Here is a 16,660-nt window from a genome sequence, read left to right on the forward strand (position 1 = left end):
CCCATTTGCCTTATTTTCACACATATGGATGTGCTACAATGAGATAATTTTAGCAAGATCCAATATGACTAAATTTAATTTTTTTTCTTGTATATTTGTGAGAATTTGTGGTCAAACTTCAAACTTTTTAACCGAGATTAGAATAAATAATTTTTTCTTATATTATAAGTATACGTCATAAATTTTATCAATCTATTCGGTTTTTACTTTTTACTTGACTTGTGGACTAAGTCAACTATATAAAATCATAACTTGACCAATTGCCATCTCAAAGTCAATGTTTGAAGTTGCCACATCAATACATCATGTTTGTCCACCAATCCCCAACCCACAACTAAGGTGCATGTATGATTTTAGCCCTTGTAGGCTAGTTAGAGACATAGTGGTAGACAATATAAATCCTTCAAAAATGATATAATTATCCCACTTGGAATAATTAATACTTGTATAAAATATGATAATAACGGTTCTACAAACTAAGTCATTGATTCGAAAATAGAATGGCCTTTCTATTTGTGGATTGTCAACTGGTAGAAAAATATTGAAATTTTTTTGACTATGTATTATGGTTGAATTTTTTTAGTGAAATGCACGTTATTTGGATTTGAAACAATTCGTACGTGCATACATGTATCAAAAAACTTGGTCGTCTAGCCAAGCGTTACATCATGCCAAGTTCGTTACTTCATAGAAAATCTTCTCTATAAATACAAATCAATATTTCTGTTACATCATAATAACAAACACAAATACAAAAAAATTATAAATACAAAAAAAAAAAGAAAAAAAAATGGCTAGGGCTAGAACAAGTTCTTCCTCTACCACGACACTAGCCATTGTTCTTCTCTGTATGACCCTCGTCGGTCAGTCTTATGGTCAGCTGAAGCAAAATTACTATGCTGGAAGATGTAGCGCCAATGTCGAGAGTGTTATTTACGATATAGTTTCTAAAGCTTACCAAACTGATAAAACCATTGTTGCTGCTCTTCTCCGAATGCAATTTCATGATTGCTTTGTTGGGGTATGTAGTAATTTAATGCAATGTTGCCTTAATTAACATGCATGGTTATGTACATCCACGTTAGATATTACGGAGTGTTAAATTGTAAATGATAGATTAACATGTACGAGTATTTCATTTTTGTTGAGCAGGGATGTGATGCATCCATCTTGTTAGATGGAAGCAACGCGGAGAAAAATGCACCATCAAATGGTAGCGTTCGAGGTTATGAACTTATCGATGCTATCAAAGCAAGATTGGAGCAATTGTGTCCTGGAGTTGTCTCTTGTGCAGACATCATTGTCGTAGCAACTAGAGTCGCGGTTGCCTTGGTATGCATTACACAAACTAGCTAGTTTTGCAACGTTACTTGTCATTGGATTATAAAATTGAGAAATTAATAGTGTTAGGACATGATGATTTAATCTACTAACACATAATGTGTTGAATGATTTTTCTAGGCTCAAGGAAATTGGTACATTGTTGAAACTGGAAGAAAAGATGGGTACTTTTCATCTATTACTGAAGCTGAGAAGAACCTTCCTCCACCAACAATCTCAGTTTCAAATGCAATTAGACTATTCGGTAGCAAAGGATTGAGCGCTAATGATTTTGTGCTCCTCCTAGGTATAGTAATTATATCCAAAGAAATACTTTAACAAAGTTGATTTAGTATATAATTATTTCATTTACAAATTAAAACTAGCATGCATATTTATAAACTTATATATTACAGGAGGTGGTCACACCGTTGGAGCCATTCACTGTAGCAAATTCCTAGACCGGTTATACAATTACCAGAACACCGGTAGAGCAGATCCATCTATGAATTCAGCAACCCTTATGTCGTTTCGACAAAGATGTCCTAGCACTGGATCAAACAACTTTGTTTACGCCGACCAAACTGTAGGAAGTGAATACAGGGTGGACAATGGTTTCTACAAGGCGATTTCGCTAGGAAAGGGTGTGCTCGAAATTGATCAACGAATTGCAAGCGATGTTCAAACTAAAAGTACCGTGAGCAGGTTGGCTTACAGTGGGGACTTTGCTACCCAATTTGGTTACGCTATGATCAATCTTGGTAGGGTTGGAGTCCTTACCCAGGGTCCAGTCAGGAGGAACTGCCGTCGTAACAACTAATACCACAAACGTACGTACGTACCACAATATGCATGGTCGTTGTCCCTGGTGTTACTTTTATTTGACGGCTTAACTATCATTCTTTAATTCAAGCTCTTATGTACTTGTTCGTTTTTTCATTACATTTCTTCATTTGTCTTTGATTTTGATATGTTGTTTTGGAGTAACAAAGTGTTTGAATTATATCTATATGGAACTATGTAAGTTCCAATTTTCCTTGTTTGTATTAACAAACGGCTTATAATACAATGGGAATCATTTTTATTTATATAATAATCTAATCTCTATTTTATTTCATCCCTTTGAAATTCATTAGTTCTCAAACAATATATTTGAATGGTACCAAACATTTTTTTTCAAGTTTACAAACAAAATATGTCCTCCTTATTATATTTACTTTCTCTCTTTCCGAATTTCTTAATTATTCTATCTCTTTATTCACTTTTCTTTCCTCTTTAAGGTGGGCTGGTGAAAGAAAAAAAAAATGACATCATCGATTAAGCATATTTATTAGTTCATATATTATAAGATTAATTAATGTAAATTAAATTATGCATGCTATATTCAGAAGTTAATTCAATTCGAAAAAATCTTCAACTTACATATGATCGTGCCATAAGTTTTGATTTTTGTACATATATGATGAAAAAATAGGTCATTTTATCCCAACAATTAATATGACTTACAATAATAAATTCTCCAAATTTCGAATTGACACATATTAATCGAGATTAAGGGTGCTCATACCCAATGGGAGTAGTTTTTAATCAAAAGTATGATTAATCTATACACGTACACTTTCGACGTACTTATCCATTGGATCGGACAAAAGTCTACACATAATAAACATATGGTGTGACACGATGTTGGCTGTAGTTCACGTTTAGTTATGATTATGGAATGATTGACGATGCTTAATGAACATTTTGTTTATGTTTTATTAGTATATTTATCTAGGTTATCGTTGTAAAATCCTTCTTTCGGTTATTATTTTATAGTTTAGCACAATTGTCTCCTGTCAAAAAAATAAAAAAGGTTTAGCACAATTGTCTAACACTGTCAAACAGCTTTTCCGCAAGGTATTAAGGAGACAAGTCATATTATTGCAATCATGATCTGGTCTTATACTCATTAATCTATAATTAAATTATATATCCTACAAAGTTTAATTATATTGTTGGATTATTTTTATTAATCCAATAGTTGGAATTGATATATGTTGGGATGACATTAATTTGTTGCAGAGCATCAAATCTCTAACTTTTAGATAATGTTAATCACTTGATATAATCGAACATTAAGTAAATCAATCATCCGAATACATTAACAACATTTTTTTTAAATTTTTTTTTTATGTATATATGTTTATATATAAATTAAACTCTCAAGCTAAAATAAAAGTTAGAATCTCCTCCAGCTTGCATTATTGCTTATTTTTTAGGAGAGACTCAATTATAAATATTAAATAAAATAAAAAAACGTTACAATTATGACAAAAATAACGAAGTAAATTAAATTAACAAAAAGAATTAAGAATTGCTTATGTATGTCTTCCAAATAAAACGAAAGGAATTGGCAATGTCGTCAATGTTTGTGGTGGTTAACCGCACCGCAGTATTTCCTAACCTCTCCTTGCTTTCCGGTGAGAACACCGATTCGGCCCATGTTAACCATGGCTGGACCAAATCTACTCTCGAAGTAACCAGGAGCATAAGCTAGCTTTTTCACAAGGCTGTTGGTCAAGGGAGAACTTGCAATGTTTGAATCAATCTCAAGAATTCCTTGGTTTACCAATAGGTTCTTGTAGTAAGTATTGTCCATGCGATAATGACTCTTAGGGTTGTTTTTGAAATAAACTTGGTTTTTACTCCTCCTTGGACATGTCTTCTTCAAGGCGTAGAGCATGTTGGAAGTCATCTTTGCATCTGGCTTACCGGTGTTGTGGTAATTATATAGACGGCTTTCAAATTTGTCACAGTGTGTAGCTCCAACAGTATGTCCTCCTGTGCAAATGATGACATTGTTATTATATATCGATGTGCAGGAGATTGTTGTACCCATACTAAGATAGTTATATGGTAGAATATTTTGATAAAGATTAGTAAGTAACGTACCTAGAAGAACAACAAAATCCTCCTTACTTAGTCCTCTTGAAGCAAAAAGGTGGACGGCGTCACGTACTTGCATATTTTCTGATGGAAGATTTGCAATGGCTTCACTTTGATGTGATTCAAAACCATCACGTCTTCCTGTTTCTACGAAATACCATTTACCTCCGGCCTAATTGAATGTATGGGATAAGCTAGATTAATAATTTGATTCAAAAAATGAATTGATTTGGTGTAATTGATTTGGTATGGTGATAAGCTAATTAATCTTGTGTTTATTTCTTGTTTAGAGAGATACTCCTAATTACTACAATTATATATGGAAAATTTGTATAAATATAAAATTGATAAAAAATGGTCGTGGTTAATATAACTAAATGAGTTACATTACTCACCAAAAAGACGGCACTTCTAGCAGCAATATTAAGTACATCAGCACAAGAGACAACTCCTGGACAAGCTTTCTCTAGAGCTGCCTTTACAGCGTCCACGACATAAAATCCCTGAAGGCTAAGATTTGGTGATGCGGTTTTCTCTGTTTTTGGTCCATTGAGTAGGACTGATGCATCACATCCCTTTTAACAGGAAATAAACACAAGATTAGTTTATTGCCGTGCCAAATTAATCACACCAAATCAATACAGGTTATTACTTACCCTAACAATGCAATCATGAAATTGTAATCGGATGAGACCAGCAACAATAGTTGGATCCCTAGCAAATTTAGCCTTAACTACGTTAAAAACGATCTCTTCGACATTGTAGTTCCAACATTTCCCGTTATAGTAGCCAACTTGTAGTTTTTGCCCATAACTTTGGCTAATAAGGGTCACAAGAATGAGCCCTAGAGCTAAAGCTGCCGAAGAAGTACACCTCATCATTTCTTGTACCTTACTTTTTTAGCTATAAGAAAGATGAGGTGATTATTGTGATCAATCAAGTGATGAGAATTGCTTAGAAACTTTCCCTTATTTATAGTGAAGCTAATATAATACTTAAAAGTAAAATTGTAGCAATTGGATTTAATAATATGCATATTAGTACTATGATTGGATAAGTTTATACAAAGTTGAATAATGTTATGAACGTGAATTATATTATCCCCTCATCAACTACTTATCATTATTATAGCTTAATTATCTTTAGAAAGAATAATTTTGGCTTATATCATGCCAAAAGTATGATTGGTACATCCCAAAACAGACATACTTACTGACTTCATGAATTAATTTAGCTATTATTCATTTGTTGGGTTAAGTTCATTGATCTTGTATTAGAGAGTTGACACGGATTTACTGTTTTTCCCAAGTCAAATTATAATCTTAAAAATATATAATTAGCAATTAGGCTTAGGTGGAAGGGCAATGGCACATGGATTTGTGACAAAATGTGAATTATTTTGTATATTATATGGTTTTATATCAATATGCAAAAGTACTTGGGTTTCGAGTAATCATTATTGTACGTGTTTGAACGGTTCAACGGCTTCATCCCAGCACATATGATCTGCTAAGAATGTCTTTAACTTTTATATTTTGTTATTAATTTTTACAAGATAAAAATAAAATTATAATTTGGGTAAATTGTATTTTAGTTTACATATAGCTGGCTCAAAACTTACCTTGATTATATACTCCCTCTTATTTTTTTTAATTGCAACTTTTGCTATTTTAGTCCGATTTAAATTAAATGCAACTTTCTATTTTATTTCTATTTTGGGTAAACAAAAACCCTTAAAATTACTACTTTACCACTACTTTACCAAGTGGTGGGCCAAACTTTCTCTCTCTACACACTACTTTAAAGTATTTTACTCACTACTTTACCACTACTTTCCTAAGTGGTGGGCCAAACTTTCTCTCTCTACACACTTTAATCACCTTTAATTAACCCCACTACCACATACCCCTTAACTTTTGCCTCGTGAATCGCAATACTCATGAAAGTTGCAATTAAAAAAAATCGGATGGAGTATTTATATTTGCATGTAAAGCATCTAAGCTATATATAGCTTGCACTTTTCTAATCAACTTTTCTATAAATTTTGAGAGTTTCCCTATTGTACGTAAATGGAGTAGTAGTTTAATTTCAAATGATATGCATAGTTAGAGGGGTTGTCTGCTGCCATATTATTTCTAAACCTAACAAAACTAGCTACCTTGGTCATATATATTTGATTAGCAAACCCTAAATGCTCGAACCTTGATGACTCGAAGTGAAATCAATCTGATCCTAAATTCCTATATAACCTAGCACAACGAATGATGTATTAATTAATGTGTACATTTTCAGCCTTAAAATGACATCTACTAATATGATTAGGAATTTTTCTACGGTAATTTCATCATTTCCATTAAGACATAATGCATTATTCTTAGGTGAATAGTAAGTAGAGCCAATGCATTTAATTTGTGACATACCAAAAAAAAAAAAAAAAAAAAAAAAAAATTAATAAAAATTAAATTATTGAGCTAGCTGCTAGGAAAGGGACACTACTCCAAAGTCCAAACACATAATTATTAAACGGCGTAATAAAACATCACATGCATTATACTCTTCTAGCTTCACGTACTACTTGTCTTATTTCATAGCTTCACTGCCTTCACATGCATCAATATTTCTAGCTTCTTATCTCATTTCTATGTAAAAATATTATTGTTGAGTTGGTTATAATAAATATTTTTCAAATATCTTATACAAATACAGTTTTGCTCGCTAATTCTACATACGTATGTAAGATATATATTAGATAATTAGTTATGTTAATGTTCAAATATGTGGTTTAGTATACGTGGCAGACCAAAATTGGTAATTAAGGCATCTTTAAAAGGAAGATGTATGTGACTATTTAGTTGTAGTCGATACATGTAGATTATGCTTGACGTACTGTTTGGCTTAGGTCCTCGGTCACAATCAAATTCTTAATGTAATCTCTAGAAGTCATGAATGGCACTAATCTCAGAATGTGAGGATAAATGTTAATTTGAAAATTTGTAAGTTGTATGTATACTAATTTTCTACAACATGTATTAAAAAGTGTCCTAAACAATTACATTCCTTAAGTAACTAACACTTTGCTTTTATGAAGTGGATCTTCCTCCACGTCATCCACATATAGATTAATAAAAAATAAAATATAAAAAAATAAATAAAAAGAAATAAATTTCATTTTTGGTAAGAATATGTGTAAGATTATTAGAACTCATTTCCTCAAGTTTCTACGAGTATTACTTGTTTAACACTCGCTCATCATCCTCATGTTTATATGGCTATGATATGGTGGTGCCATGTCGAGTTATATTTGTGTCAAGTTTGTCACCCGCATATATACCTGCTCAGTCTACACCCATCTTTAGTTATTAGTTATATTACACGGGCATTTTTCTCATAACATCTACTTTGGAAATATTGGGAAGAGTTTCGAAAATTGAAATAAAAATTGCTTCTGATTTTTTTCACTACAATTGCATATAATTATTTTGTGAGTCACTCCTATGAGTAAAGTAAGGTTAGGATGCAGGCTAATAATATTGTACTCCGTACTTGATATTGTCGATTCAAAAATGCTAAACGGCAAAAAATATAATGAAACGTAACTTCTTTTTTTTTTCTTAAAAAAAGAAAATTAGGATTAGAAAGCAAAACAAAAGGCAAAACACTATTTATTTGTGTCGCGTACTTACGTATTAGCAAACACAATTGAAAAACTTAGCTTCTTTGACTATTCCGTAGAATAAAGGCACATATAAAGGTGAACAAAAATTTGTCCCTACATTTTTTGTCTTGGTGATGCAATGATGAATCTAATTCAGCGCATTATCACATGGAGCTTCCCATGCATATCAACTACGACCCACCTTCTATTAATACAACAACGACAACCTCGACAACAACAAATAACAAATAACAAAGAACAAAAATTAGAATTGGATTGAGAAAATAAAACTTTAACTAATTGACGGAACCACAAGATTTTCTTATCTCCCCTTGGTTGCCTGTGAGAACTCCAATCCTAGCCATCTTGACCATGGCCGGACCAAATTGGTCTAGGAATTGATTAGGACTTTTGGCTAGTCCGATAACTAGGCCTCTAGTAGAGGGATTTGATGCCAAGTTTTGATCAATCTCCATTACGCCGTTGTGTGCTAGAATTTGCTTGTAGTAAGCATTGTCAATCTTGAAGTGGCTATTTGTTGTTTGGTCTAGGAATGTTTCATTGTCAGTTTTACTGTTAAGAGGACATGTCTTTTGCAGAAGTTGGAGAAGAGATGGGCTAATGGATCGGTCTGGTTTGTTGGTATTTCGGAAATTGTATAAACGCTCTTTGAATGAGTGACAATGTGCAGTTCCAACAGTATGTCCACCCGTAATTACAATGTATACAGATTAGCTATGAAACAACTTGATTTTAATATAAGTTCTTACAAATGATAATATTTACCTAAAAGAACGACGAAATCATGTTTGTTGAGTCCTTTCCTAGCAAACAATTCTATGGCTTGAGGCACTGGCATTGTTGGTGGAGGAATATTTGCTTGTGCTTCATCTTTACGTGAAACAACTCCATCTCTTCTTCCGGTTTCTACTTCATACCATTTTCCTCCTGCCTGCATGCATACCAAGCAAAATTATATTAGCAAGTGCTTTTATTATTACTTACTTTATCCTTTATTAGAAAGTCAAGAACGTGAGCAGTTAATCATATATATAGTATATGAAGTAAAATCTAGGTATATATACAGCTAGCACTGTCAAACGGTTTGACAGTTCGGGTTTGGTTCGGTTTGAAATCGGTTCTGTATTAAATCGGGTCGGTATTAAATCGGTTTAAGTGTCTCGCGGGTCGGTTTCAGTTCGGTTTAAATATTTATCGGTTCGATTCGGTTTCGGTTTAATCTTGATCGGTTTTAATTCGGTTCGGGTTGTAAACAGTCCGGGTAGTAAACGGTTCGATGCAAACGGGTTGCGGTTTGTTAATGGTTCGGTGTAAACAGTTTTATCCTGGTTCAAACAGTTTCGGGTTGGAAGCGGTTTCGGGTTGGAAACAGTTCGGTTCTTTTTTGGTTCGGTTTATAACTGGTTCGGTTTTTTTCGGTTCAGTTTATAACTGATCCGGTTCTTTTTTGGTTCAATTTATAACTAGTTTGGTTCTTCTGCGGTTTAACGTTATTCGGATCGGTTCCATTCCGAGTTTACTAAATTACGATTCGGGTCGGTTTTCGGTTTCAAAAAATCAATTGTTTATCGAGTCGTTTGGATTTGGGCAGTTAAATGGTTTTGGTTTGAAATTTGATAGTATTTGCTGGTTAACAAGTTTTATATAAAGTAAAGACTTCATCATTTCATATTTAGGCATCATATTATAAACAAATTCACATTGATTTTATAAATATATATCATGTTCTGTTTCAAGTTTAGTCATATTGATCTTACTAGTGTATTACGAAGTAGATTATAAAAGTTAGTGAATTAATGTATTATTGTTTTACAACTAGGTTGTTATATGTTTCTTATTTAATCATTTAAATACTAGTGTCATAGTCATGATTTGATGAGTTCTTATTAAATGAAAATTTGCAATTTGGTAATTCGATACTTGATTAATCAACAAGACTGATAATTATGGCTCGTTTATCTTTATATATTTTCATGAAATTATGAAGATATTACAAAGTAGTTTGATTTGTGTAATGAAAGAAAACATTAATGATTTATTAACAAGGTAATATTGATTAGTTCAATCGATCGTATGTACACATTAACGCATAGCATCTAACCATCTCATAGTTAAATACTTCGTATGTATTAGTACAAAGTTATAAATTAGTGAACATTATTTTGATTGGATCAATAACTTGAGCTGTTGTTTTAAATTAAATTAGGATCATTGTTCGTGTAGTTTAAGTATAATGATCTACACCATCTCTAACTATTATTTTAATACTCCATCCGTCCCTTTATTTTGTCCCTTTGTCATTTTTGGGGTCAAACTTTGAAAATAATGACCATAAATTACCACTAATCTATAAAATAGTAAAACTTAATTTTGTCACGAGACTCATGAGTCATGAGTCATGACTTCATGAGTGATCTTTTTAAATTTGTATCATTATATATTTTATTAATATAACGTTTTTATAATTTTTACTTGTATGAAAATAAAGATATACTACGTAGATGTTTTAATACGCGTCTTGGAGACTGATCCCGATCAAATGAATACACAATACACAAAACATCATCTAATCAGACTCAACCATAGATCAAAAACAATCTACGGTTAATTTTTTTCTCCCACAACACACACGGATCACCACTCTCAACCATAGATTAAAAACAATCTACGGTTAGCTTTTTTTCCCCACAACACACACGGATCACCATTCTCAACCATAGATTAAAAAATCAATGGTTAGATTTACATCTCAACCATTTTGATACCCTAATTCCACTTTCACTTTCACGCCTCCTAGTTCTTTCTCTCTCTCATCTCCTCTCAGATCTCACTCAGTCATTCACGGCGCCTCTTCGTTTGTCGTCTCTCTCATTCATTTTCAATTCTCCCTAATTCATTCACGGCACCTTTCGTTCGTTGTTGCTACTCATCGGTGTTGTTGCTGCTCTAATCCTCGCTTATCAGTGTTGTTGCTGCTCTAAATCTCTCTTTTTTTGTCCAGGTATGATATATCTTTTCCTCGTACTTCTTGCAACTGATTTAATCTGATTTATGAAATAGAAGAATTAAAGTTGTAGTTGATTTAATGAGTATATAATTGTATAATTGTAATTTAGTGGTTTACTGTATAACTCTGATTAGTGGTTTATCTTAAGTTAGTTAGTATTTGACGGTTGTATTTCTTGACTGCTTTGCATTATTGTTTGCATATCAATCAAAATGAATCAAGATTAAAGAATTGAACAGGAAAGAGTGAAAGACCAATAATCAAATTTGACATTAAAATTTAGGTTTTCTAAGCTACCACACTATATAACATAGTTGTCCACTACATTTTGCATTATTATAGTTATAATTCCCCTTAATGAGTATATAATTGTATAATTGTAAGTTAGTGGTAATAGTATATAATATGGGTTCATCTTATTTAATTTTCTGGTAGTTAAAAATTAATGGGTTGCTACTGAAATTTGATTATATGAGTTTATTAGCGTTTATAGAAAAATAATATGGGATTAATGACTTTTCACTCTCTATTCTATTTGTTGGTTTCACTATTAAGTGTACATCTCAATGTAATGGGTTTTCGACTCTTAACTAGAGTGTAAAAAGTACCTAAATGTGTTAGCATTGATAGGGACAATTATTTGTTATAAGGCTAAAATGTGTTGTTTTGATCCTGTTTTTTCAGCAATGGATCAAGGGTATGAAAATTATGATGAGGACAGACAAGATTATTTAGAAACTTCAGATTCTCAAAACACTATTCAGAATCAAGATTCTTCTCAGCAACAAGTCACTACCACTAGTGGTAGTAAGCGTGGACGAACATCAGATGTGTGGAGGCATTACACCTTTTTTGATAAGATTGTTGGTCTTGCTCCGATAAGATATGCGCGATGCAATGTTTGCGGTAATGAATATAAAGCACCAGGTAAGGCTGGTACTTCCACTTGTAAAGCTCATACTAAGGCATGCATGGGTAAAAATATACATCATCCTGCAAATCTTGAAAGTGTTGTTGATCCTACGTTTAATCAAACTCGTCATTTAAAATTGCTTGCTAGAGCTATAATTTTGCATTCCTATCCTTTAAATATTGTGGAGCATCATGGCCTTAGGGAAGTTTTTACGAATCTGAATCCTAATGTGAAGCATGTGTGTAGAAACACTATGTTGAAATATTGTATTGCTGAGCATGATAAGTTTAAGTCCTTGTTGTTGCAATCTTTTTCTGGAATTGAAGGTAGAGTTAGCTTCACTTGTGACTTGTGGACAGCATGCACTAATCAAGGTTATCTCACTTTAACTGCACATTATGTTGATAAAAATTGGTGTCTAAGGTCTAAAATTCTGAATTTTAGATATTGTGATCCTCCTCATACTGGTGTTGAGATAGAAAAATTTGTGTTTAAACTTATTGGGGAGTGGAACCTTCAGGGTAAAGCTTTTGCAATTACTGTTGATAATGCTCGATCTATGGATGTTATGGTTAAACTTTTGAAGAAAGATTTAATGTTGACTTCTCCTCTTCCTTGTAATGGTAAATTTTTTCATATTCGATGTTCAGTTCATGTCTTGAACATTATTGTTCAAAGAGGTTTGAAAGAAGTTGATAGTAGTGTTCAAAATTGCGTGAGGTTTGTAAATATATTGATTCTTCGGACTCTAGACTTACTCAATTTGAGCATGCTCTTTCTGAGGTTAACTGTCTATTTAACGGTAAGTTACGTCTTGATGTTGTGACTCGTTGGAATGCCACCTATACGATGCTCCGAAAAGCTTTAGAAGCAAAGGAAGCCTTGAAAGTGGTTATCGATAAGTATATGGGTTATGAATTCAAACTTTCGGATGATGAATGGGATACCCTTGCAAAAATATGTCATTTCCTAAAGCCATTTTATGAAATCACTATGTTATTTTCTGGTTCTGAATATCCTACCGCAAATTTGTATTTTGCTAGTGTTTTGAAAATTGAGCACACAATAACTAAAGCCCATATAGACCCTAAACTTGCACCCATAGCAAAAGTTATGCTTGAAAAGTTTGAGGGCTATTGGGATGACTATAGTTTGATCCTTTCAATAGCTATTGTTCTTGATCCTCGCTATAAGCTTTTTCGATTGACGATATGTTGAAAGTGCTTTATGTTGAGGAGGCATGTGTTGAAAAGGCGAAGGTGATTAAAGATGCTCTTTTGGAGTTGTATAACTTTTATTCTTCTATGTGTTCCGGTTTTAAGTCAAGTACAATTGTTCCCCCCTCCATCCCTATTGGGGTTGATAAATCAAATAGTCTCTTGGATGATGATGATATATTCAAGGTAATCATTTTCTGTTTATTGTGGTTTACTAAAATAATAATTATATGTCTTAATTTTTATTATTTAATAAAAGCATATTTTTTGCACTTTTCTAGGATGTTGATGTTGATGATAGCCTAAATCGACCATCGATGGAGATTGATAATTATTTGAATACTCCTTGTCAACCATCAATTGAAGGGCAGAATTATGATGTTCTCAAGTATTGGGAATCTCAAATTAATGTGTACCCCATATTAGCTATTATGGCTAGGGATGTTTTGGCCATTCCTATTACATCGATAGCCTCTGAGTCTTCTTTTAGCATGGGTGGTCGTATTTTAAACAAGTATAGGAGTGCACTTTTGCCTAAGAATGTTGAGGCGTTGGTTACCACACAAAATTGGTTACGTGGTTATGATTGTGATATTGAAGAAGACGTCCTTGAAATTGGTAAAGAGGTGATAGATGAAAGTTTTGCATCTAATTAGAAAGGTATGGATGTTGCTATTTTACTGATGCTTAATTTATATTGTGTTGCTTAATTCAAGCTTTCTTGTTTTTTTTTTTTGTGAGAAAAGTGTAGCTTCATTTCTTACACTAATGATAAGTATAGGGTGCTGCTACTGCTGACTGCTTCTTCTCCTTACTGCTGTTCTGCTGACTTGTTGTGCCGCTGACTTGCTGTTCCGCTGTTGTTCTTCCATTCTGCTGCTGCTCTTCTTCCATTTTGCTGTTCTGTTGTTCTGCTGCTCTTCTTCCATCGCTGTAGTTCTGCCATTCTGCTGCTGCAGTCTGCAGTGCTGCTGATCTGCCATTCTGCTGCAAACTGTGGTGCTGGTGTTAATCTTGTTATGCTAAAAACTTGTACAATTCTGTTGTTAAAACTTGTTTTTATGGATTGGTTGGTTTGATTTTGTTACTTTGTGGTTAAAAATTGTTTAATTATGTGTATGGATTGGATTAGTTTGTTTTGGTTTTGTTAAGTTGAAACTTGTTGAATTAGAAGTTTTATAACTTGTTAATGCTATTAATCCTATTATGCTACTAGAATACTGCTATGTTGATGAATAAGGCCCAAAAGGCCAAAAAAATGTAGGTTATTGCCCAAAAAACCAAAATTGCAGATTATTCCCCAAAAACCAAATTAAAGTCAATACTCACGGATTAGCTAACAAAGTGCTATTTCTAAGGGAATTTAGTATTAACTAAGTTACTAAGATATATACAATTAATATGATAAGTATATGGTCTCAAGAAAAATTGATAAGTATGGAATATATGCTAAATATATTCTAAGATTTCTAATACTTAATCCATATAATTACATAAAAAAGTGCACCAAAAAAAAAATTATTATTACATACAAAAAAAGCTTGTAAACGGTTCGATTTATAAGCGGTTTGGTTCATAAACGGTTCGGTTTATAAGCAGTTCGGTTCATAAACGGTTCGGTTCATAAACGGTTCGGTTTATAAGCAGTTCGGTTTACAATCAGTTCGGTTTTTAAATGGTTCGGTGCAAACGAGTAGCAGTTTGCTAACAGTTCGGTGTAAGAGGTTTTTATGCCAGTTCAAACAGTTTTGGGTTGGAATCGGTTTCGGGTTGGATACGGTTCGGTTCTTTTTCGGTTCGGTTTTCTTTCAGTTCGGTTTATATTTGGTTCGGTTTGTAAACATGTTCGGTTCTTAAATGGTTTAACATTACTCGGATTGGTTCGGTTTCGGATTTACTAAAATGCGGTTCGGGTCGGTTTTCGGTTTCAAAGAAACGGTTTTTAATCGGTTCGGTTCTCATTTGGGTCGGTTGGATTCGGGCAGTTAAACGGTTTCGGTTTGAAATTTGACAGCACTATATACAGCTGATCGAGTAATCCTTTAAACTTTACCAAGGAAATAGCAGCTCTAGCACCTATAACAAGAACATCTGTACAAGAGACGACTCCTGGACAAACTTTCTCAACTGCTTCCTTAATATCACTAACAGTCTTGATACCACCAAGCCCTTTATTAATTGGCGCTGTTTGCTCTGTACCTTTTCCATTGAGCAATATCGATCCTTCACATCCCTATTTAATTGAATCACATAAGAATATAAAAATTAGTTTATAATAAGCTATGAATTAACATACATGAGCAAGATTGTCATGCAATAGCTAGCTAGAAAATTAATTATGTAAGTTATGAGTACATACCCTAACAAAACAATCATGAAAGGATACACGAACAAGATCAGACACTGTATCTGGATCAGCAGTAATTTTTTGCTTAACTACATCATAAATGACTTTTTCGACGTTGTTTCCACCGCACTTGTCATTATAAAAACCAACTTTAAGTTGTCCATGAGGACCATGAGCATGACAATGACCAAGGCCAACTAGGGTTATGAGCACAAGAAGTAGCATTATTGAAGAAAGCGAGGTTCTCTTCATTATCTCTATATATGCTCACGTACCTTAATTAGCTTGCTATTTGAATTGTCACAAATATATTGACACTACTAAGTTTAGTAGCTTGGTATAATGAAATTGAGTAAGCAACTTATCCTCATTTTATAGTGAATTAAAGTAAAGTTTGGAGTTGTTTGGGTAGAATTTTCCTAAGGGAGTTGTTAATTATATAATCACGTGCATAGCCATCGAGATAAAGTTGTCGGCTATGAATTTTTAAACGTACGTAGCATGGTGAATATCTAACACTCGACAGCCGCCACCCTATGTAATTAATTTTTTTTATTTTTTTTTTATTTTAAGGTAAGATACAATGGGAGATTAGGATTGCCTTCTCGCAACACCAAAACCTAATCTAATCGCCACCCTATGTAATAATTGATATTTACTTTTTATAACAATATAGTTTAAAAAAAATTGTAATTGTGTTTTATTAAAGTAAGTGCCCTGATGTATTTACAGTATAAATTAAAAGTTTATTGAAATATTTTCATATTATGCCTTTTATGATAAGTGCATGGAAAAAAAAATTATAAACTGTATAAAATCTAACATATTTTACCACAAATCATTTGATGATTATGACAAATTAAATTCTTATCTTGGAATAATTAAAAGTCGCATCTTAAGTTAATGAATTAATTAATTATAATACCTCAATTTTTCAACATCCATAACAAATTAACAACGACCTTATCATGCAAGTGATTTTGGTATGATGAAATCTTTTCTTGACTTGAATTTTGTTCATCATACGTACAGGTTGTGATTTCTTGCTGATGCTGAGTTTCTTCCTCTTTCGTTAAAATTTGACTTGCATTGATGAATTGGCAGACGCACTTTAGGCATCATTCGCCATCGCCTATTGATCATGACTTGTTGCATAAAGCTAAACTTACTCATAATTGGATGATGCATCTATTGGGGAATTTTTAAATGACCGCAGCATGTAAAATAAAAATTACTTAGAGTAGAAGAAATA

General features: G+C 32.9%; 3 protein-coding genes across 4 annotated transcripts; 1 reads left to right on the forward strand and 2 right to left on the reverse strand.

Annotated features, from left to right (window-relative positions):
* Window positions 1–531: 531 nt before the first annotated feature.
* Window positions 532–2,484, forward strand: LOC110684610 (peroxidase 57-like). The gene is made up of 4 exons (XM_021861046.1): window positions 532–1,021; window positions 1,153–1,332; window positions 1,462–1,627; window positions 1,737–2,484. Exons 1-4 carry the CDS (start codon window positions 791–793, stop codon window positions 2,138–2,140), a joined length of 981 nt encoding a protein of 326 aa, XP_021716738.1. The 5' UTR covers window positions 532–790; the 3' UTR covers window positions 2,141–2,484.
* Window positions 2,485–3,473: 989 nt separating this feature from the next.
* Window positions 3,474–5,196, reverse strand: LOC110684637 (peroxidase 57-like). The gene is made up of 4 exons (XM_021861069.1): window positions 4,905–5,196; window positions 4,644–4,823; window positions 4,255–4,420; window positions 3,474–4,143 (listed from the first exon to the last, which is right to left on the reverse strand). The coding sequence occupies exons 1-4, from the start codon at window positions 5,127–5,129 to the stop codon at window positions 3,725–3,727; spliced, it is 990 nt and encodes a 329-aa protein (XP_021716761.1). The 5' UTR covers window positions 5,130–5,196; the 3' UTR covers window positions 3,474–3,724.
* A 2,713-nt stretch (window positions 5,197–7,909) lies between these two features.
* LOC110684638 (peroxidase 57-like) lies at window positions 7,910–15,825 on the reverse strand. Of its 2 annotated transcripts, none has more exons than XM_021861071.1 (4): window positions 15,421–15,825; window positions 15,115–15,294; window positions 8,690–8,855; window positions 7,910–8,570 (listed from the first exon to the last, which is right to left on the reverse strand). In XM_021861071.1, the coding sequence occupies exons 1-4, from the start codon at window positions 15,658–15,660 to the stop codon at window positions 8,200–8,202; spliced, it is 957 nt and encodes a 318-aa protein (XP_021716763.1). In that variant the 5' UTR covers window positions 15,661–15,825; the 3' UTR covers window positions 7,910–8,199. The 2 variants fall into 2 exon arrangements, with proteins under 2 accessions (XP_021716763.1, XP_021716762.1); XM_021861070.1 differs by having other exon boundaries at window positions 7,910–8,612.
* Window positions 15,826–16,660: the final 835 nt, after the last annotated feature.

This window comes from Chenopodium quinoa, unplaced genomic scaffold (assembly GCF_001683475.1).
Source record: "Chenopodium quinoa cultivar QQ74 unplaced genomic scaffold, ASM168347v1, whole genome shotgun sequence".
Classification (NCBI taxonomy): Eukaryota; Viridiplantae; Streptophyta; class Magnoliopsida; order Caryophyllales; family Amaranthaceae; genus Chenopodium; species Chenopodium quinoa.